General features: G+C 32.3%; 2 protein-coding genes across 2 annotated transcripts in view; both read left to right on the top strand.

The window, feature by feature from the left end:
• LOC126880538 (uncharacterized) overlaps positions 1–16,937 on the top strand; it is a 391,874-nt gene that overhangs the window by 304,113 nt on the left and 70,824 nt on the right. The window lies entirely within an intron of this gene.
• The window catches only part of LOC126880536 (merlin), a 45,982-nt gene that overhangs the window by 389 nt on the left and 28,656 nt on the right, over positions 1–16,937 (top strand). Inside the window, exons 2-3 of the mRNA XM_050644459.1 lie at positions 4–133; positions 5,593–5,801. Coding sequence (XP_050500416.1) covers positions 4–133; positions 5,593–5,801 — 339 coding nt within the window. The remainder of the gene's footprint in view (positions 1–3; positions 134–5,592; positions 5,802–16,937) is intronic.

Raw genomic sequence — 16,937 nt, 5'->3', positions numbered from 1 at the left:
TAGTGGAGGGCGACTGGAAGGGACCTTTTCGAATTAGTTTGCAGGACGATAGGTTTAAGAGAAACTTGGTATTTTGGTTTACAGTATGAGGATTCTAAAGGGTTTATATCATGGTTAAAATTGGACAAAAAAGGTGATTTTTCTTATGTATTTTATGCTTTTTTAACAACAGTTTATCGCAGCTTATGAGGTCTTTCTGTGGGAAGTTTAGTGTGAGAGTTGCTTTAATAAATATTGTCATTTAGAGGCACTAAATTCACTCCTAGTTGAATACTCTTCCATCATCAAAATGTACTTTTTACAATTAAACATAAAAATCTAATATAGTTGGGTTCACGTTCACAGCACATTAAGGTAAGCGTCCACAGGCCTGCATCGGATCCATCCTGCCAAACAGATCAATTTTTTTTACTGCGTTGACTATATCGGCAGCGATCGGATTTGCTGACATGAGTATCCACTTCATTTGGATTTTTGTAGTGATTGTACCTGAGTAAAGTATTTGTGAGACTGGAGGAAGCAATGAAGATCCAGTCATTATTGCTTGTTTGTTAGCAGAAGGGGAAAAACAAGAAAAAAAATGTAGAAAAAGGAAGCATAATTTCTGTTACACAACAGAAGAGTTCTGAGCTTGGAGAATATCACACACTATTTCCTAATTTGTTAAACGAGATCCAAGTTCTTCCAATATTTTCGTATGTCTCAAGCTAAATTACATATGACATCGTCGGTACACATTGCCTCTTGAAGCATCAGTGTCTGCATTGGCGATGAGAAGTCTGTATGGTGCAGATCAGTGGACACTGTTGTATAAGTTTCTATACAAGACAAAATAAAATCCGTTACATGCGATGCATCTGATGCGGGCCAATGGATGCTTACCGTTAGTCAACACTGATGCTGCTTCAGCAGGCCATATTAGTCCAATGGGGCCAACATATATTTTGCCTTACCAGGCTCTGCTGGTTCCATATGGCCAACGCATTTTCTAATAGCTGCTAAGTCGTTGAAGCATATTTAACTATGTACAGTAAAAGCTCTTTATTCGCAGGGTATACGTTCTGTAAATATGCCATGAATACAGAAACCGTGAATATGTAATGGTAATTTATATTTTATAGGGGATACGTTCTTAGGTGACGAAATAAAAAAGCAAACAGCTAAAAAAAATCAGTTTAATTGAAGTTTTGGCCATACAGATTGATTAATTACATATTATCTTCAGCTTTAGGCAATCATTTAAAGAATTTAGCAAACTCTTGCTTGGCAGTTTTTAAAAATTGCTTCAGTTCAGACTGATATTCAGCAGTGGCATTAGCATTTTGCCTCTTAAAAATAAAACTTTGTTCCATAAATGGATCAATTTTTATAAAGAAAGCACAAAGCTCATTTGCCATTTATAAACCTTCACTAAGATTTTTTAAATTAAATGTCATGTTTTGGGTGCTTGTTGAAGCCTCTTCTTCGACAGGTTGTGAATTTACATTTCCTCTAAGTCTGGTTCAAGCAACTCCTGGACGTCACTTGATAGTAACTGTTCGAACTCATCTTGTCCTCTTCCACCCGCAATTTCGGTAATGTTTGCAGTTAAAGTTTGAACACAGATTCTTCCTCATTTCCTGCACTCCGAACAGGCCACAGTTTTTTCCAGCATGATTTCAATGTGTCTGGTTTCAGTTCTTTTAATGATTCTTTTATATTTACGATCAAGCATTTTTATTTTCACTTTAAGTAATAAACTGAGGATCGAAACCCGTTTTTCATTTTTTTTAGTCAACATTATAAATTAGGAAGATATTGGAAGAGACATGTCACTTAATTACAATTTTTGTAACGAATGGAAAAGTAAAATAATAAGCACGAAATGCAGCTCTTGCCCAAGCATGGAACCTGTGATTGCGGCAGAACTTAATGCTCTATGTTTTGAGTACTACATAGTTTATTTTACTTAAACATTCTCATTGTTTACAGTCTCAAAAACACTGATGACAGCGACAGCGGGTTACCTCAAAGGCACTGCCGACGCCGATAGCTTTTGGAAATTTTAATAAGGCCAATTTAATTTTTTTATTAGTCGATTTGCTGACTCATTGACAGATGGTACCTAACGCTTTTTATTTAGGTTTTAGGTATATTATAAAATTCGATCCACGCATAAAGAAATTTTGGGCCGCGAATATAGGAATTGGGTCGCATTTTTTTAATCCGCGAATAGTGAAAACGTGAATAAAGGAAGCGCGAATAAGGAGCTTTTACTGTATTATTAGAGAAGGCCCTGGATAGCTCAGGCAGTATAATGTCTGATTTCCATGCAGGTAGGCCGGGGATTAAATCCCAGTGCCAGAGAAACATCCATACATTTTTAAAAATGTTTATAGGCCCCAGGTTGACTCAGCCTGAATAAGATGAGTATGTTGGGTAAAACCAGGAGTAATAATAGGTGATTCAAGCGTAGCACTGGCCCTGTTACCTTCCTTGTATACCGTAGGCCCTAGAGATAGCAGACTAGCCTACTATAATCCCAGAGCCCCATATAAAATGGGAGACTATTGTATTACTATTAGAAAAATGGGCCAACATGGCCTAGAAGCTATTGTCGCATGCATAATTTCTTAGATTTTTTCATAATCAGAAATGTGGTTCCTATTGGAACACACTCAGTGAATTTTAGCTGATTCAACTATACTAAATTTACAATCAAGATGCAGTAGAAATAAACAAACCAAGACACGTTAAATGCTACTAGGAGCACTCCCGAATCAAAATTTACAATGTATAAACATTAGAAATCATGGTTTGGCATTTACATGGTTTGTTTATTTCTGCTGCATCTTGATTGTAAATTTAGTATACATGCCTCCATTCCTCTCTATCTTGAAGAATCTCCATCCAATTCTCTATGCCCATAGCTTTAAGGTCGCTGGCTTTATTATCTCTCCATCAGAGTTGAGGGTGTCCACGTGGTCTCTATTTGGGATCACATACAAGCCTTACTGTTCTTTCGTTAGAATGTCTTCTGAGGTTCATTGGAGTCTTCTACACTTATTTTTTTTATTATGTTACCTATTGGAACACAATCCCTATAAAAAAAATAAGGAGGGTTCTGGCTTTAAAATAACCTTTATTTAACAAATAAGCATGTTTGCATGAATAAAATAATAAATAAACATTAACCTCTATATAAATAAATAGAAGTAAGCATCTCATTTATTTTTTATGAATTTCTTAAAAAAGGTATACACAAAAATGGCTCGTTGCCACAACTTTTACAAAAGGTATCTTCCTTTTTTAGTTTTGTTTGTTGTTCTTCTTATAATAGTTTTTGCATATACAGTAGAGCATTGATTATCCGAACTAATTGGGGGACAGGGGTGTTCGGAAAATCGTTTTTTTTGGATAATCGAACTATATTGATATAGCCACACATATTTATCTACAGGGAATGAATGCCATATTTACATATCTACATATTATGTTTATATTTAATGAAAAATGGATAGGAATTATGAAACAAAAAAGTGCCGTATTTGCAACAAAATCAAGATTTTTAAGCGTCAATTACTAGCTCTTAAAAAATCTTTAATTTTCGTCTGCTGAAGAAAGCCTGCTCGTTTTCGAAATCCAAACAGTTGAACTTCTCACATTCGTCGCAATTGAGTTGGTTGAGCCTATCTATCAGTTCAGACATATTTTTCTGTTTTTCATTTTGTTTTTCAACGATCAGTTTTTCTTCTTGTACTTGAATGGCATATTTTGACTTAAATCGTTTTAACCAGCCTGTGCTTGCTTGAAAATTTGACGGCCCTCCGAGTTTTTCATTGAATTGAACTGCTTTTTCACACAGAATCGGACCAGAAATACGTTCTCCTTTGGACTTTTTCTGATTAAACCAATTATATACAGCATCATCTAAATCCATGTTTGAGACAGGTTTCACTGTTTACTACTTGTGGATCCGTTGGAAGAAGCAAGCTGGGACATAAAGTTACTTACCATCTTACCAACTTCTTATTCATTGGATAACTTGATTTCAGTATATTGATAATCTTTCGTAGAAATGACAAAACATTTACATTTAGGCATTGTCAATTGAGTGTTTACGTGACAAGTTGGGAGTTCGGATAAGCAATCGTTTGGTTGATCGACGTTCGGATAATCGACACTCTACTGTATTTCTTTGTTGATGTTTACTTCCATCTGTTTTCACTTCAATAAAATGATGAACAATTGGTGTAGATATTTGTTTATGTAAATTTATGTCTTCATTGTTTGTCAGTAGATGCTTTACTATCTGCTTTTTACATATTGTCACTGACATATTTTCTCGAGTTACAAGCTTGTATAAAATATAATATTATTTATCATAGATGTCACTTTCGAAAACCACTTCACGCTTTTTCTTAGATGATTGGAGTATGCCCCTAGGATAAATCAACTGCTGCTCTGCCTTTTTTTAGTCTAATACCACTTTTGGTTCCATTTTAGTTTGCTGATTACATGACACCTCTTGTCTGTCATTTCCATGTTTAGCTGAAATAATACAAATATTCCTTTTGTCTCTCCAGTTGGTGATGGTTCATCCATTCTTCAAGAGAAATAATTTCTCCTGTTTTCAGCTTGGCATTTATAACTGACCAATTGTCAGTTATAAGTATCCATCTTTAATGTAACCAGTCTTCAAGAAGATAAAATACAATATGTTCTGGAGTGACCTGATTATTTTCTACCCCTGTATATATTTATAAATTATATGCATATCCAAGATCAGACCATACCTTAAACATATTCACGCCATATTTATGTAGTTTTAATTTTATATATTGCCTAAAGCGTAAAATCCTGTAAATGACAATAGTGTCTCATGGTTTCAGATGTATTTGTTTGGAATTTATAAAGACTTAAAATTAGCCACTAAAATTTTCTATTAGGGGCTTTAGTTTCTACAATTTATCAGATTGATCTGCCAACACATTATCAACAAAATGTATCATTCTAAACAAAATCTCAAATCTTTGCTCATCGAAAATTTCATTATTGTTTCAGTGGTCTGCAATTTTTGAAATGTTTACCAAATCCATTCATGCAACTAATTCCAAAAATTTTCTGATTTCAGTATTTGTTGCAAGAACCCACTCATGAAAGCGAGAGCTTGTTTTTGCATGTGTAGGTACTCATAAGACTCTGATCATGCTCTGTTGTTGACGATGGTATCAAAAAGGTCCAGGATTACTATTCGTCAATAGGTATTGTAACTACATCACATCATGAAGGCATGTTTATGTTCTATTGTGGATTTTTGTCATATATTTCTGGATTTGAGTTCTGTTCTGGATCTGAATTATCCCCTGGATCTATGTTCACTTCTGATACTTGGCTACCTTCTTCACCTAAGTCCGTTTCAGGATCAATGTTCGATTGTACAGAGCTTGGGTTTAGATTCAATTTAATTTTTTTTCCTTGATATAACCTTTTGCATGTTTTCTTTGCTTTCTGAATCATATGTTGACTTAATCATAATCGCTCTCAGAATGTGGCATTACAATTACCCAATTAAGTCTAGGGGTATTAACACAAAGCTTCCGTTTGTTTCAGTTCAAGATCAAAGCATACAAAAGAATCATCAGACTGCTTCTTTTATGTTCCTAGCAAAATTTTACCCCGAGGAAGTGGCAGAGGAATTGGTGCAGGAAGTGACTCAACATTTGTTTTTCTTACAAGTTAAACAGGCCATATTGTCAATGGATGTGTACTGTCCGCCGGAAGCTTCAGTATTATTAGCTAGTTATGCAGTGCAAGCTAAGGTAAGTCATTGAAGAGGCCTAGTGAAGCCAGGAACAGGCTTCACTAGGCCATCTTTGGTATACCAAACACGTTTAAATGTGAATTTTACTACTTGCTTTAAACATTTAAATATGGATTTTATTGTCTTGCCTGCCTGAATGGCAGAGACGTTTGCATAATTGCAAATTTGTATTGGAATCAAACAACACCAGTTTTAGTAGACGGTTTGGAATCACAGGCTCTTCATATTAAAAGAGGAGTACAGCGGGGATGCCTCTTGTTGCCACTGCTTTTCAACGTTTACTCTGAAAGAATTTTCAGAAATGCACTTTTTGAAAAACAAGAAGGAATAATTATTGTAAATGATTAAGTCATCAATAATTTGCGATATGAGTACTACACAGTACTCCTAGCTTCTACTCAAGAAGATATGCAAACTTGAATTGATAGTTTTTTTATGATTAATTATTTATATGGGAAATAAGCCACAATTAAAATGAAAAAAATAATTTTATTAACGTTTCGACGCCCAAATCGGGTGCCGTTGTCAAAATACAAAATATTACTAATAAACAAAAGTGTTGTTGCTAAGCAAAAAAATTCTTCTAATAATTTATTTAATCTCACTCATTTATATTGGCAATTCAGACATATATTATACATTTTAAAGTAGAAGACTTTAAAATGATATTGCCAATATTTATGAGTTGCGTTCCTGGGACGACTTACTGAAAGATAGTTCATTCGATTACATGAAATTAACCCCAACTCAAGAATATCCGTCATAAAAAATTATAGCATGTGATATGTCTTTAAAAAGACAACCAAATGCAACGACAGTAAAATTCTCGAGTTAGAGACTTCATAGTAAATCACAAGGGAAAACCAGGAAAAACCCTGCGATACTATCCCGACATCGTAAGTATTTGGTCTTACATTAATTTACTCTCAAAAAATAATACCAAATTCTGACTGGTAATATGTTTAAATTATAAATAATATTAATAATACTAGATATATATAATACTAAAATATAAAATATGTACTAGCTCGATATTATTGACTTATTAATCTTGGTATTTTCTTTCTATTGACTTCCTCTTTAAGTATGGGTAACCACATCCTACTGCATTCTACCGAGGAATTTGCGACACAATTGGTTTCATTTAGCATAATTAGAGCCGCTTCTTTGATTTTTCTCTTTTTACTATCTGATTCTTTCAGGACTATACTTGAATCTCTCCACTGAACTCTATGTTCATTATCCCATGCGTGTTGAAAATAATGTTTAAAAAAATTAAAGAAATTAAAAAAAAAATGCCACAAGGAAATAGCTTCAGAACAACATGAATTGATAGTGTCGTTGAGAGTTGTAAAGAAGTAGGTCTGGATCTGAACATATGGAAAACCAAAATACTCGTAATAAGTAAACAACAGAATATAAAACTGTCTATAGTCCGCCCGCTATAACTTTTCCCATGCGGTACGATTCATTTTCAATCAAATTAAGTCAAAACATAAATTGAAACGAACGTCGATGTGTATATAGGGTGAGGCAGATAACTGGCCTATTAGAAATATCTCGAGTACTAAAGGCAACAGAATCATGAAAATTGGAATAAAGGGGTTTTGAAGGATGATCTATTAAATGAAAATATTTTCATCTCTTTGCAACTTCCGGTTATACCGGAAGTTGCTTATAACTTCGTTTTTTTAAATGGGACACCCTGTATATTTTTACATTTTTGGATTCTCTTCGATGTCTTCTTTCTTAAAATATAAGGTTTTGTAATATTATACAGGGTATTTTAAAAGATAATTACGTTTTTTTATTAATTTCGTAGCAACATTCACACCCTGTAGAATTGTAGTAGTTTGACATCTAAAACTCTACTTACGTTCAGATGATTTTTAATATACTCTACTATTGTTAAGAATCATTAATATAGCTAAATTTTTAATTTTAGTATACAGGGTTGGTCGAAACTCGGAATGAGTATTTTCTGAGGTTTCTTAAATGGAACACCCTGTATTTTTGTATTATAGTAAAATGATATTTTATAGTACTTTTTTATTTCTTGAGCATTCCCTATACCTAGGGTTACCATAATTTATTAATGCCAAATCCGGACAGGGGTAGTCCAAGGAAAAAAACATATCCTTGCCCTTGTCTTTTGACACCCCCAAAGTTAGTATTGGTATCATCAGCACAAAGGTAAACTACTTTTGAATCAATAGAGTACTTTTTAATACATTTTAAAACATGTTCTACTAAAAGATCAGATGTTTCACCCGGAAGTTCATCAAAAAATAAAAGTTTCACGTTAAAACCTTCATTTTGCTTAAAATAACGAACACATACCGGAGTTAGTTTGATTTCGTTTCTGTTTGAACTATCAGTTATTGTAACCGTAATAAAATTTCCACCTTTCAGATCTTCGAGTAATTTGTTAAATGTTTTTTAATAGTTTTTTTAGTAAAGAAAAAAATCCGGACATTTCTCATATCCGGACGCCAATCCGGACATGTCTTTCAAATCCGGACTTTCCGGACGAAATCCGGACGTATGGTAACCCTACCTATACCTAACTGCTTTAATTTGTGAGTTATTGGTGATTCAAGCTAAACATTAATTGCAACAAAAAATACGTAAAATTTTATTAGGTTGGCCGTGAAAATACTCAATCCCAAATAATTTTTCAGAAATGAATACATATTAATCCAGACTGGTCCTTAAAACTACCAATAATGGTTTAGCTATCGAAATACCTACTTAGTTAAGATTGTTGGTGCGATTAACAATTAAGCACAAATTAAAGCAGTTAGGTATAGGGAATGCTTAAGAAATAAAAAAGTACCATAAAATATCATTTCATTACAATACTAAAATACAGGGTGTTCCATTTAAGAAAACTCAGAAAATACTCATTCCGAGTTTCGACCAACCCTGTATACTAAAATTAAAAATTTAGCTATACTAATGATTCTTAACAATAGTAGAGTATATTAAAAATCATTTTAACGTAAGTAGAGTTTTAGATGTCAAACTGCTACAATTCTACAGGGTGTTAATTTTGCTACGAAATTAATAAAAAAACGTAATTATTTTTAAAATACCCTGTATAATATTACAAAACCTCATATTTTAAGAAAGAAGACATCGAAGAGAATCCAAAAATGTAAAAATATACAGGGTGTTCCATTTAAAAAAACGAAATTATAAGCAACTTCCGGTATAACCGGAAGTTGCAAAGAGATGAAAATATTTTCATTTAATAGATCATCCTTCAAAACCCCTTTATTCCAATTTTCATGATTCTGTTGCCTTTAGTTCTCGATATATTTCTAATAGGCCCTTTGTTTGCCTCACGCTGTATACATTTTGTATGCTGTATACTATATACTTCACACATCGGCGTACGTTTACTTTCTGTTTTGACTTAATTCGACTGAAAATGAATCGTACCGCATGGGAAAAGTTATAGCGAACGGACTATACATATGTAAATGATACCAAACTTGAGCAAGTTGATCAAATTGTTTACATTGGCTATCAATTAAATTGTAATGCAGAGACTCACGGCGAAATTAGATCTAGTGTAGAGCAGGCCAGAGCCGCTTTTAGAAGGATGTCCAAGGTGTTATGTAACAGAGACCTAAAATTGGCATTGAGGATCCGCCTACTTCGCTGCTACGTGTTCTCGGTCTTACTTTATGGTGTCGAGTCCTGGACTGCCAATAAAATCGATCTAAGTCGATAAATGTGGTGCTATAGAAGAATTTTAAAAGTTTCCTGGGTGGAGAAGATTCGAAACTCCACCATACTTTCAATACTAGAACGTCTCAGCAAGACTACTGAGATAATAAAAAGCATCAAGCAGAGAAAGCTGGAGTATTTCGAACATGTAATGAGAGGTCCCAAATATACGAACATGGCATAGAATTGCACATATTGTTTATTGATTTCCAGCAGGCTTTCGACAGCATCTACAGAAAACAGCTATTAAAAGAAATGAAAAATATGAATATACCTGCAAAATTAATAAGATTGACCAGAATGACAATGATGGACACAACAGCAAAGGTCAAAACAGTGGATGGTGAAACGAAGAATATCAACATAGAACACGGGGTAAGACAAGGTGACAGCCTATCGACAACGCTCTTTAATATAGCCTTGGAGGGAGTAATTAGAAACACAGGACTAACAAAAAAGACAATAATCCAAAGTTCTACACAAATAATAGGGTATGCAGACGACCTAGGGTTGATAGCCCGTGACAAGAGAAGTCTAGAAGATGCACTGCTAACATTGACAAGAGAGGCAAAAATCAGGGGGTTAATAATTAATCAGAAAAAAACAAAATACTTAATAAGTACGAGAAATCAAGACCAAGTAAATAGAATAAAAGAGATAAGAATAAGTGATAATGTATTCCAAAGGGTTGACTGCTTTAAATACTTAGGAGTGATAGTAGATGGTCAAAACAGAAGAAGCATAGAGATAAATGAAAGAGTTAAAGCAGGGAATAGGGCATTCTGGAAATACCACAAGTTACTTAAAGATAAAAACCTAAGCAAGAAAACAAAGACAAAGATATATAGAGCGGCAATTAGACCTGTCATCACTTATGGAGCAGAAGCAATGTGCCTTACAAAAAAAGATGAAGAAAAACTGAGAATAATAGAAAGAAAAATTATTAGAAGAATACATGGCCCAATCAAAACAGATCAAGGAGAAATACGAATTCTGATGAATCACGAAATAAGAAATCTAATGGAAGGAGAAGATATAGTGAAATTCATTAAAGCACAAAGGTTAAAATGGTTTGGCCACATCCAACGAAGAGAAGCAGATGCACTAATTAGGCAGATAACAAATTGGACGCCAGTAATAAACAGACCTAGAGGAAGACCGAAAATAAGATGGGAAGACCAACTGCGAGAGGATATATCCAATATGGAAATTACAGGCTGGAGAGAAAAAATACAGAATAGGAAAAAATGGAAACAGATTACAGAAAAAGCAAAAAAACACGAAAATCTATAAAGGATAATGAAGAGGAATTATGCGGACCAATCCACCGCATGAAATGGATTAAAAGAGCTCATGAACCTGAGCGACCTATACTCTATACTAGAGTGACCGGTCTAAATATATAATGAGAGGTCCCAAATATAGGTTGCTACAAAATATTATGCAAGGGAAAATAGTAGGCAAACGCATTCAAGGACGAAGAAGAACTTGTGACATTAGTATGGGGTTGACACAAGCATGCCATTTAGGGTGACAGTCAATAAAATTAAGATAGCTATGAAGGCAAACAACGTTCTGAAGGGACATAATACATGAAGGAGAAGATACACCTTTTGCCAGTTTCACCTGTACCATTTTAATCGACTATCATCTTAAAAAAAGTAAAACTATCAATAACCAATATTTTTGTGCATTATTGGACAAACTGAAGCAGGAACTCAGGGGTCATCCATAAACTACGTCGTTGAGAAGAGGGAGGGGGGGGGCTTGCTTACTACGACGGAATACGACAGGGGGGAGGGGGGTATGAGTGACCATTCGACGTCGTTTAATATATTGGTAGCTATATTTAAATTTGTCGCTATTGTGTCTATAAAAATAATTTTTTACTAGCTTCTACCAGCATTAAAGTATCAGATATTCATATAAAAACGTATAATTTTTGATATGAAATTGAAAATAGAACAAAACGTTTACGAATAAATATACCTTTGTTAAAATTAAAAACAATAATTCTATTATAGATACTTTTATCGCATACTTTTCATTTCGTTTTTATTATCAGTCACAGCGTTAAAATAATATTAGGTAGCACTTTTGTACAGGACAGCAAAACAATAAGACATTGTTCTTTGGGTTTAAACAATCGCTTCTATATACAGAACAACGGCTGGAAGCAAAAAATATTAAATTCAATTTAATATTTGTCAATGTTAGTTCATTTATGTGCTGCATATGTGTGTGAAACAACAGTTCTGAAGATAGACCAGGGCGCATCTGTAAAAATATTAGTACATTTGGACGTTGAGAGGTGACTCAAATTTTTTTGCAGAAATTGCTTGAAAATAAATCAAATAATAATATTTGAGTTATCCTCCCTCTCAAAAAGGTCCGGAACATTGTTTAAATAATCAAAATGTCAAAAAATTAAGGAAAAATTCGATTTTTTTCTTGGGTTTTTAATTATAACTTTAAAAGTATTCATTTGCGAGAAAAGTTGTACTAACATAAAAGTTGCGTAATTAAATTTCCTACAATATAGAATTGGTTAAAAATTTAAAAAATAGTCACCCTTGTTGCAAAATAGCAATTATTGTGAAAAAACATACAAAAACAAGTATTCGTATTTTACGTTTTTCAACCATTTATGCTACACTTAGGACCTTCATATTTCACCCTGAAAAACTTTATGATACAGTAAAACAATACTGTAAATTTCATTAAGATCGGTTCAATAGATTTTGCAAAATAAATTTTGCAATCCAGCTTTCGTAAAAAAAATTCATTTTTTCAAAATGTCACAGGACTGAAAATAAAGCAGATAGCAAGTTGAAAATTTTTTTGCGTATAGAAGTGTACTGTACCTTTCATTCGCAATTTTACAAAATTAAAATCGATTAACACCACGGCGTCAGGAATTTTTTTAAATAAACATTAATTATTGGTGCTACGCGCAGGACAACGGATAGTTTGCTCTGATTGGGCATTCCAATGACCTTTGATAATGATTGATACATTTTAATTTTTATTACATTTCGATATAAATAGATAAATTTGTTTATTGCAAAATATAAACACATACTCTATCTTTTGAAATAACACTTTTATTAGCAAAAACTTTCTTTGTTCATATATTTTAACTTAAATAATAAAAGTTTATTATTTTTAAACATATGCAATTGTTTAAACAATATTTCACAAACAATAATAAAATTAGTTTGATTTTTGTGGAATTAAAATATTAAAATACAACAAAATATAGAGTAAGAAAATAATATATTAGATAAAGATTGGAAGAAATTTTGGTGGAAATCAACTTGTGTGAATCGAACACCGCTGTCCTGCGCGTAGCACCAAAAATTATTGTTTATTTCAAAAATTTTCTGACGCCGTGGTAATTAATCGATTTTAATTTTGAAAATTGCAAATGAAAGGTACAGTACACTTCTATAAGCAAAAAAATTTTTTAAGTTTCTATCTGCTTTATTTTCAGTCCTGTAACATTTTGAAAAAATGAATTTTTTTTGCGAAAGCTGGATTGCAAGATTTATTTTGCAAAATCTATTAAACCGATCTTAAAGAAATTTACAGTATTGTTTTACTGTATCATAAAGTTTTTCTGGGTGAAATGTGAAGGTCCTAAGTGTATTATAAATGGCTGAAAAACGTAAAATGCGAATACTTGTTTTTGTATGGTTTTTTTCGCAATTATTGCTATTTTGCAACCAGGGTGACTATTTTTGAAATTTTTAACCAATTTTATATTGTAGGAAATTTAAATACGCAACTTTTATGTCAGTACAACTTTTCTCGGAAATGAATACTTTTAAAGTTATAATCAGAAAACGAAGAAAAAAATCGAATTTTTCCTTAAATTTTTGACATTTTGATTATTTAAACAATGTTCCGGACCTTTTTGAGAGGGAGGATAACTCAAATATTATTATTTGATTTATTTTCAAGCAATTTCTGCAAAAAAATTTGAGTCACCTCTCAACGTCCATCTCAAAACAGATCCGCCCTGGACTAAGAACGAATAGAAATAAAATGGCATCGAAATCAAAACAAAATAAATATCAAGATTTATATGATGCAGTTAAGAAAGCATACTCCGATAAAAGTGGTGTTTTTTGTCAAAATAAGGCTAATGAGTTGTGGAGTGAATTGAAAAAAAAGTACGCAGATATTAATGACCTACATAATAATACCGATTTGGAAATAAAAAAATTATTGGAATCAGCGACAAAAAGGAAGGCTGCGTTTACAAACTTTTTTGTTACAGTAAGTACCTTTTAAATTTATGATTAATTTTAAGAATAACAAATCACAGTAAAAAAATATTTTAGAAATATTAGTTACTCTGGATAAATAAAAATAATTCGTTTTTTCGCCGAGTCTTTTATACACAATTATTATCTAACTAATTAGTATGATTCTTTAAAATGAAAATTTAACTACAAGTAGTCAAGTTTTAAATCTATTAAAATATTTATCAAATGTTCATCTGTTTATTTTTCATTCAAAAGAAACCTTTTGTTTATTCTAAGGGACTTTTAGCTCTCGGTAATAATGTAATATTTTATTCTACGTTTAAATTTTTCAAATATATTTATTAGTTATCTCAGGATTCGAAAATAATTAATGCATTTAAATAGCATTGGACCAAGATTGTACGCGTACCCCCTCATATTTGATTTAAAAAAAAACCAGAAATAATATTGATTTTTTTTAAATCAATGAAGGGGGGTCGTGAGTTGCAATGACGACGTCGACATGGGGGGGGGGGGTCGTCTCTAAACGACGAATTACGACGGAGGGGGGGGGAGGGTATTAAAAAGTCCAAATTTTTTACGACGTAGTTTATGGATGCCCCCTCAGTGAAAAACTATATGCAGAAGAAAAAAGTGTTGTGTCTCCAAGAAGAAAATGCACCAACTCACAAGAGCATTATGACAATGGCAAAAACTCATGAGTTGAGTTTCGAATTGCTTCCTCATCTGGCGTATTCTACTGATTTGACCCCCTCCGATTATTGATATGGTTCCCTCCAAATCTGAATAGATGGCTTGCCCGAGTGAAGAGATAATTCACGAAACAAACACCTATGTTACTCAGCTTCCAGAATCTTATTACTCAAATGGCATAAAAAAGTTGGAAAACCTCTGGAATCGTTGTATTGAGCTAGAAGGAGGCCATATTGAATAAAATAAAAGAATTTTCTATGGTTTGTTTTTTAACAGGGAGGAGTGAACTAAAAGGATAGGTTCAAACCTAAGAAAGTCACTAGAAAAATCACCAAATAGATCTTCTTTTTTGGTTTATCATATCGGCCTTCGACGGTAATCCATACATATTATATTTTACTAATACGCCGCTAAAGAGTTCTAAAAACAACTGTTTTTTTATATCAAAGTAGACTAAAAATCTAAAACTTACAGGAATAAAACAGAAAACACAAAAAATCGACAACATAACTTATAGCCCTATCAGGGAACACAAAATTTTATGAAAACCTCCAAAAAAATAAAGGAAGGATGAAAATTTGGGAATAGGTAGTTGAAATTGTCTATAAGAAAAAGTTTACAATTCTACATCCCCTCCATTTTACTAAAATTGGGAAATACGGGGTAAAAAATATTTACTCGTGAGTGAAAAAATATACGTTCAAAATAGGCCCGGAATTGAATAAAATGACTAATTCTAAGCAACTTTTGTTATAGAGTTTTTTCACTAAGTCAATACTTTTCGAGTCATTTGCGAGTGAATATGTTCATTTTTAACAAAAAAAAAACATGTTTATGGACGATTTCTCACAGATAACTCAAAAAGTAAGTACTCTAGCGAAAAAAATATTCTTAGTAAAAAGATAGCTTATAAAAAATTAAAAAAAATGGTGTACGCGTGAGGTCTGCAGACCCCGTATAAGCAGAGTTGTAGCTAATGAAAAATAGGTTCTTCTTCGTCAAATTCCAAATCGAATATTTCAATGTGAAATAATCAATAAACAGAGCATTTTCGGGGAAAATTCATTACGACTTTTTTTAAGTGTTTAAAAAAGGTTTATTTTTGTTTTTTAAAAAATTTCTAACATTAAAAATAAGTGAGTTACGCTCAAAATATTGTTGGTCCCTTTTATTTTTTGGTACAAAAATCGCGAAAATCACCCCCTAATTAGCTTCTCAAATAAAATTAATCGTAACCGCTTCACAAGTTGTTACTTTACTTATGTATTTTTTTTATACAAGTTTCATTGGTTAAAAGTGCTCAGTTTTGAAAAAAATTGGGTTTAAAATAAAACATTTTTTTTTTATTTTGAAAAAAAAAATGGAATTGTTCATGGAATTAACTTAAATAGTAATACCAAAAATCTTAAGAGTAATAAAATGTACGTTTTGCTTTTCTGAATATTTTTCCTTTTTTGTTTTCTTATTATACTAAAATTTATTTTGCTATGGCTGTTCAAAATTTGTCTAAACTCGTGATCAGTTACTCGTTCAAGCCATTTTAACTACAGCTTTTTCAAAAATAAGCACTTTGAACCGATAAAAGTTACAGATTATATAAATAATACATAAGCAAAATAACTTGTGAAGTGGTAATGATAAAATTTTTTTTGTGATGCTAATTAGGGGGTGATTTTCGCGATTTTTTTACCAAAAAATAAAAGGGACCAACAATATTTTGAGCGTAACTCACTGACTTTTATTGTTACAAGTTTTTTAAAAAACAAAAATTATTTTTTTTAGACACTTTAAAAAGTTGAAATAAATTTTCCCGAAAAGTGCTCCGTTTTTGGGTTATTTCACATAGAAATATTAGATTTGGAATTTTATGAAGAAGACCCTACTTTTCATTAGCTACAAACAACTCTGCTTTTACTGGGTCTACAGACCTCAGGCACACAAAATTTTTTTCAATTTTTTATAAGCTATATTTTTGCTAAGAATATTTTTTTCGCTGAAATACTTACTTTTTGAGTTATCTCTGAAAAACCGTCCAAAAACATGTTTTTTTCTGTTAAAAATGAACATATTCACTTGCAAATAACTCGAAAAGTATTGACTTAGGGAAAAAACTCTATAGAACAAAAGTTGCTTAGAATTAGTCATTTTATCCAATTCCGGACTTATTTTGAATGTATATTTTTCACTTTCGAGAGGGGGTATTCCCTTCTATTTTTGAAAATGGAGGGGATGTAGAATTGTAAACTTTTTCTTATATTATATAATAATAGACAATTTCATCTACCTATTCCCAAATTTTCATCCTTCCTTTATTTTTTTTTTGGGTCAGATTGTTCTTTGATCGGGCTATTAATTAACCTATGAAATGGCAGTAGTGTCAAAATTTCATAAATGTCATTAGTGTCAAAATTTCATAACAGTGGAGTAAACTTCTC

Source organism: Diabrotica virgifera, chromosome 2 (assembly GCF_917563875.1).
Source record: "Diabrotica virgifera virgifera chromosome 2, PGI_DIABVI_V3a".
Taxonomy (NCBI): Eukaryota; Metazoa; Arthropoda; class Insecta; order Coleoptera; family Chrysomelidae; genus Diabrotica; species Diabrotica virgifera.
This window is presented reverse-complemented; position numbering and strand designations above follow the sequence as displayed.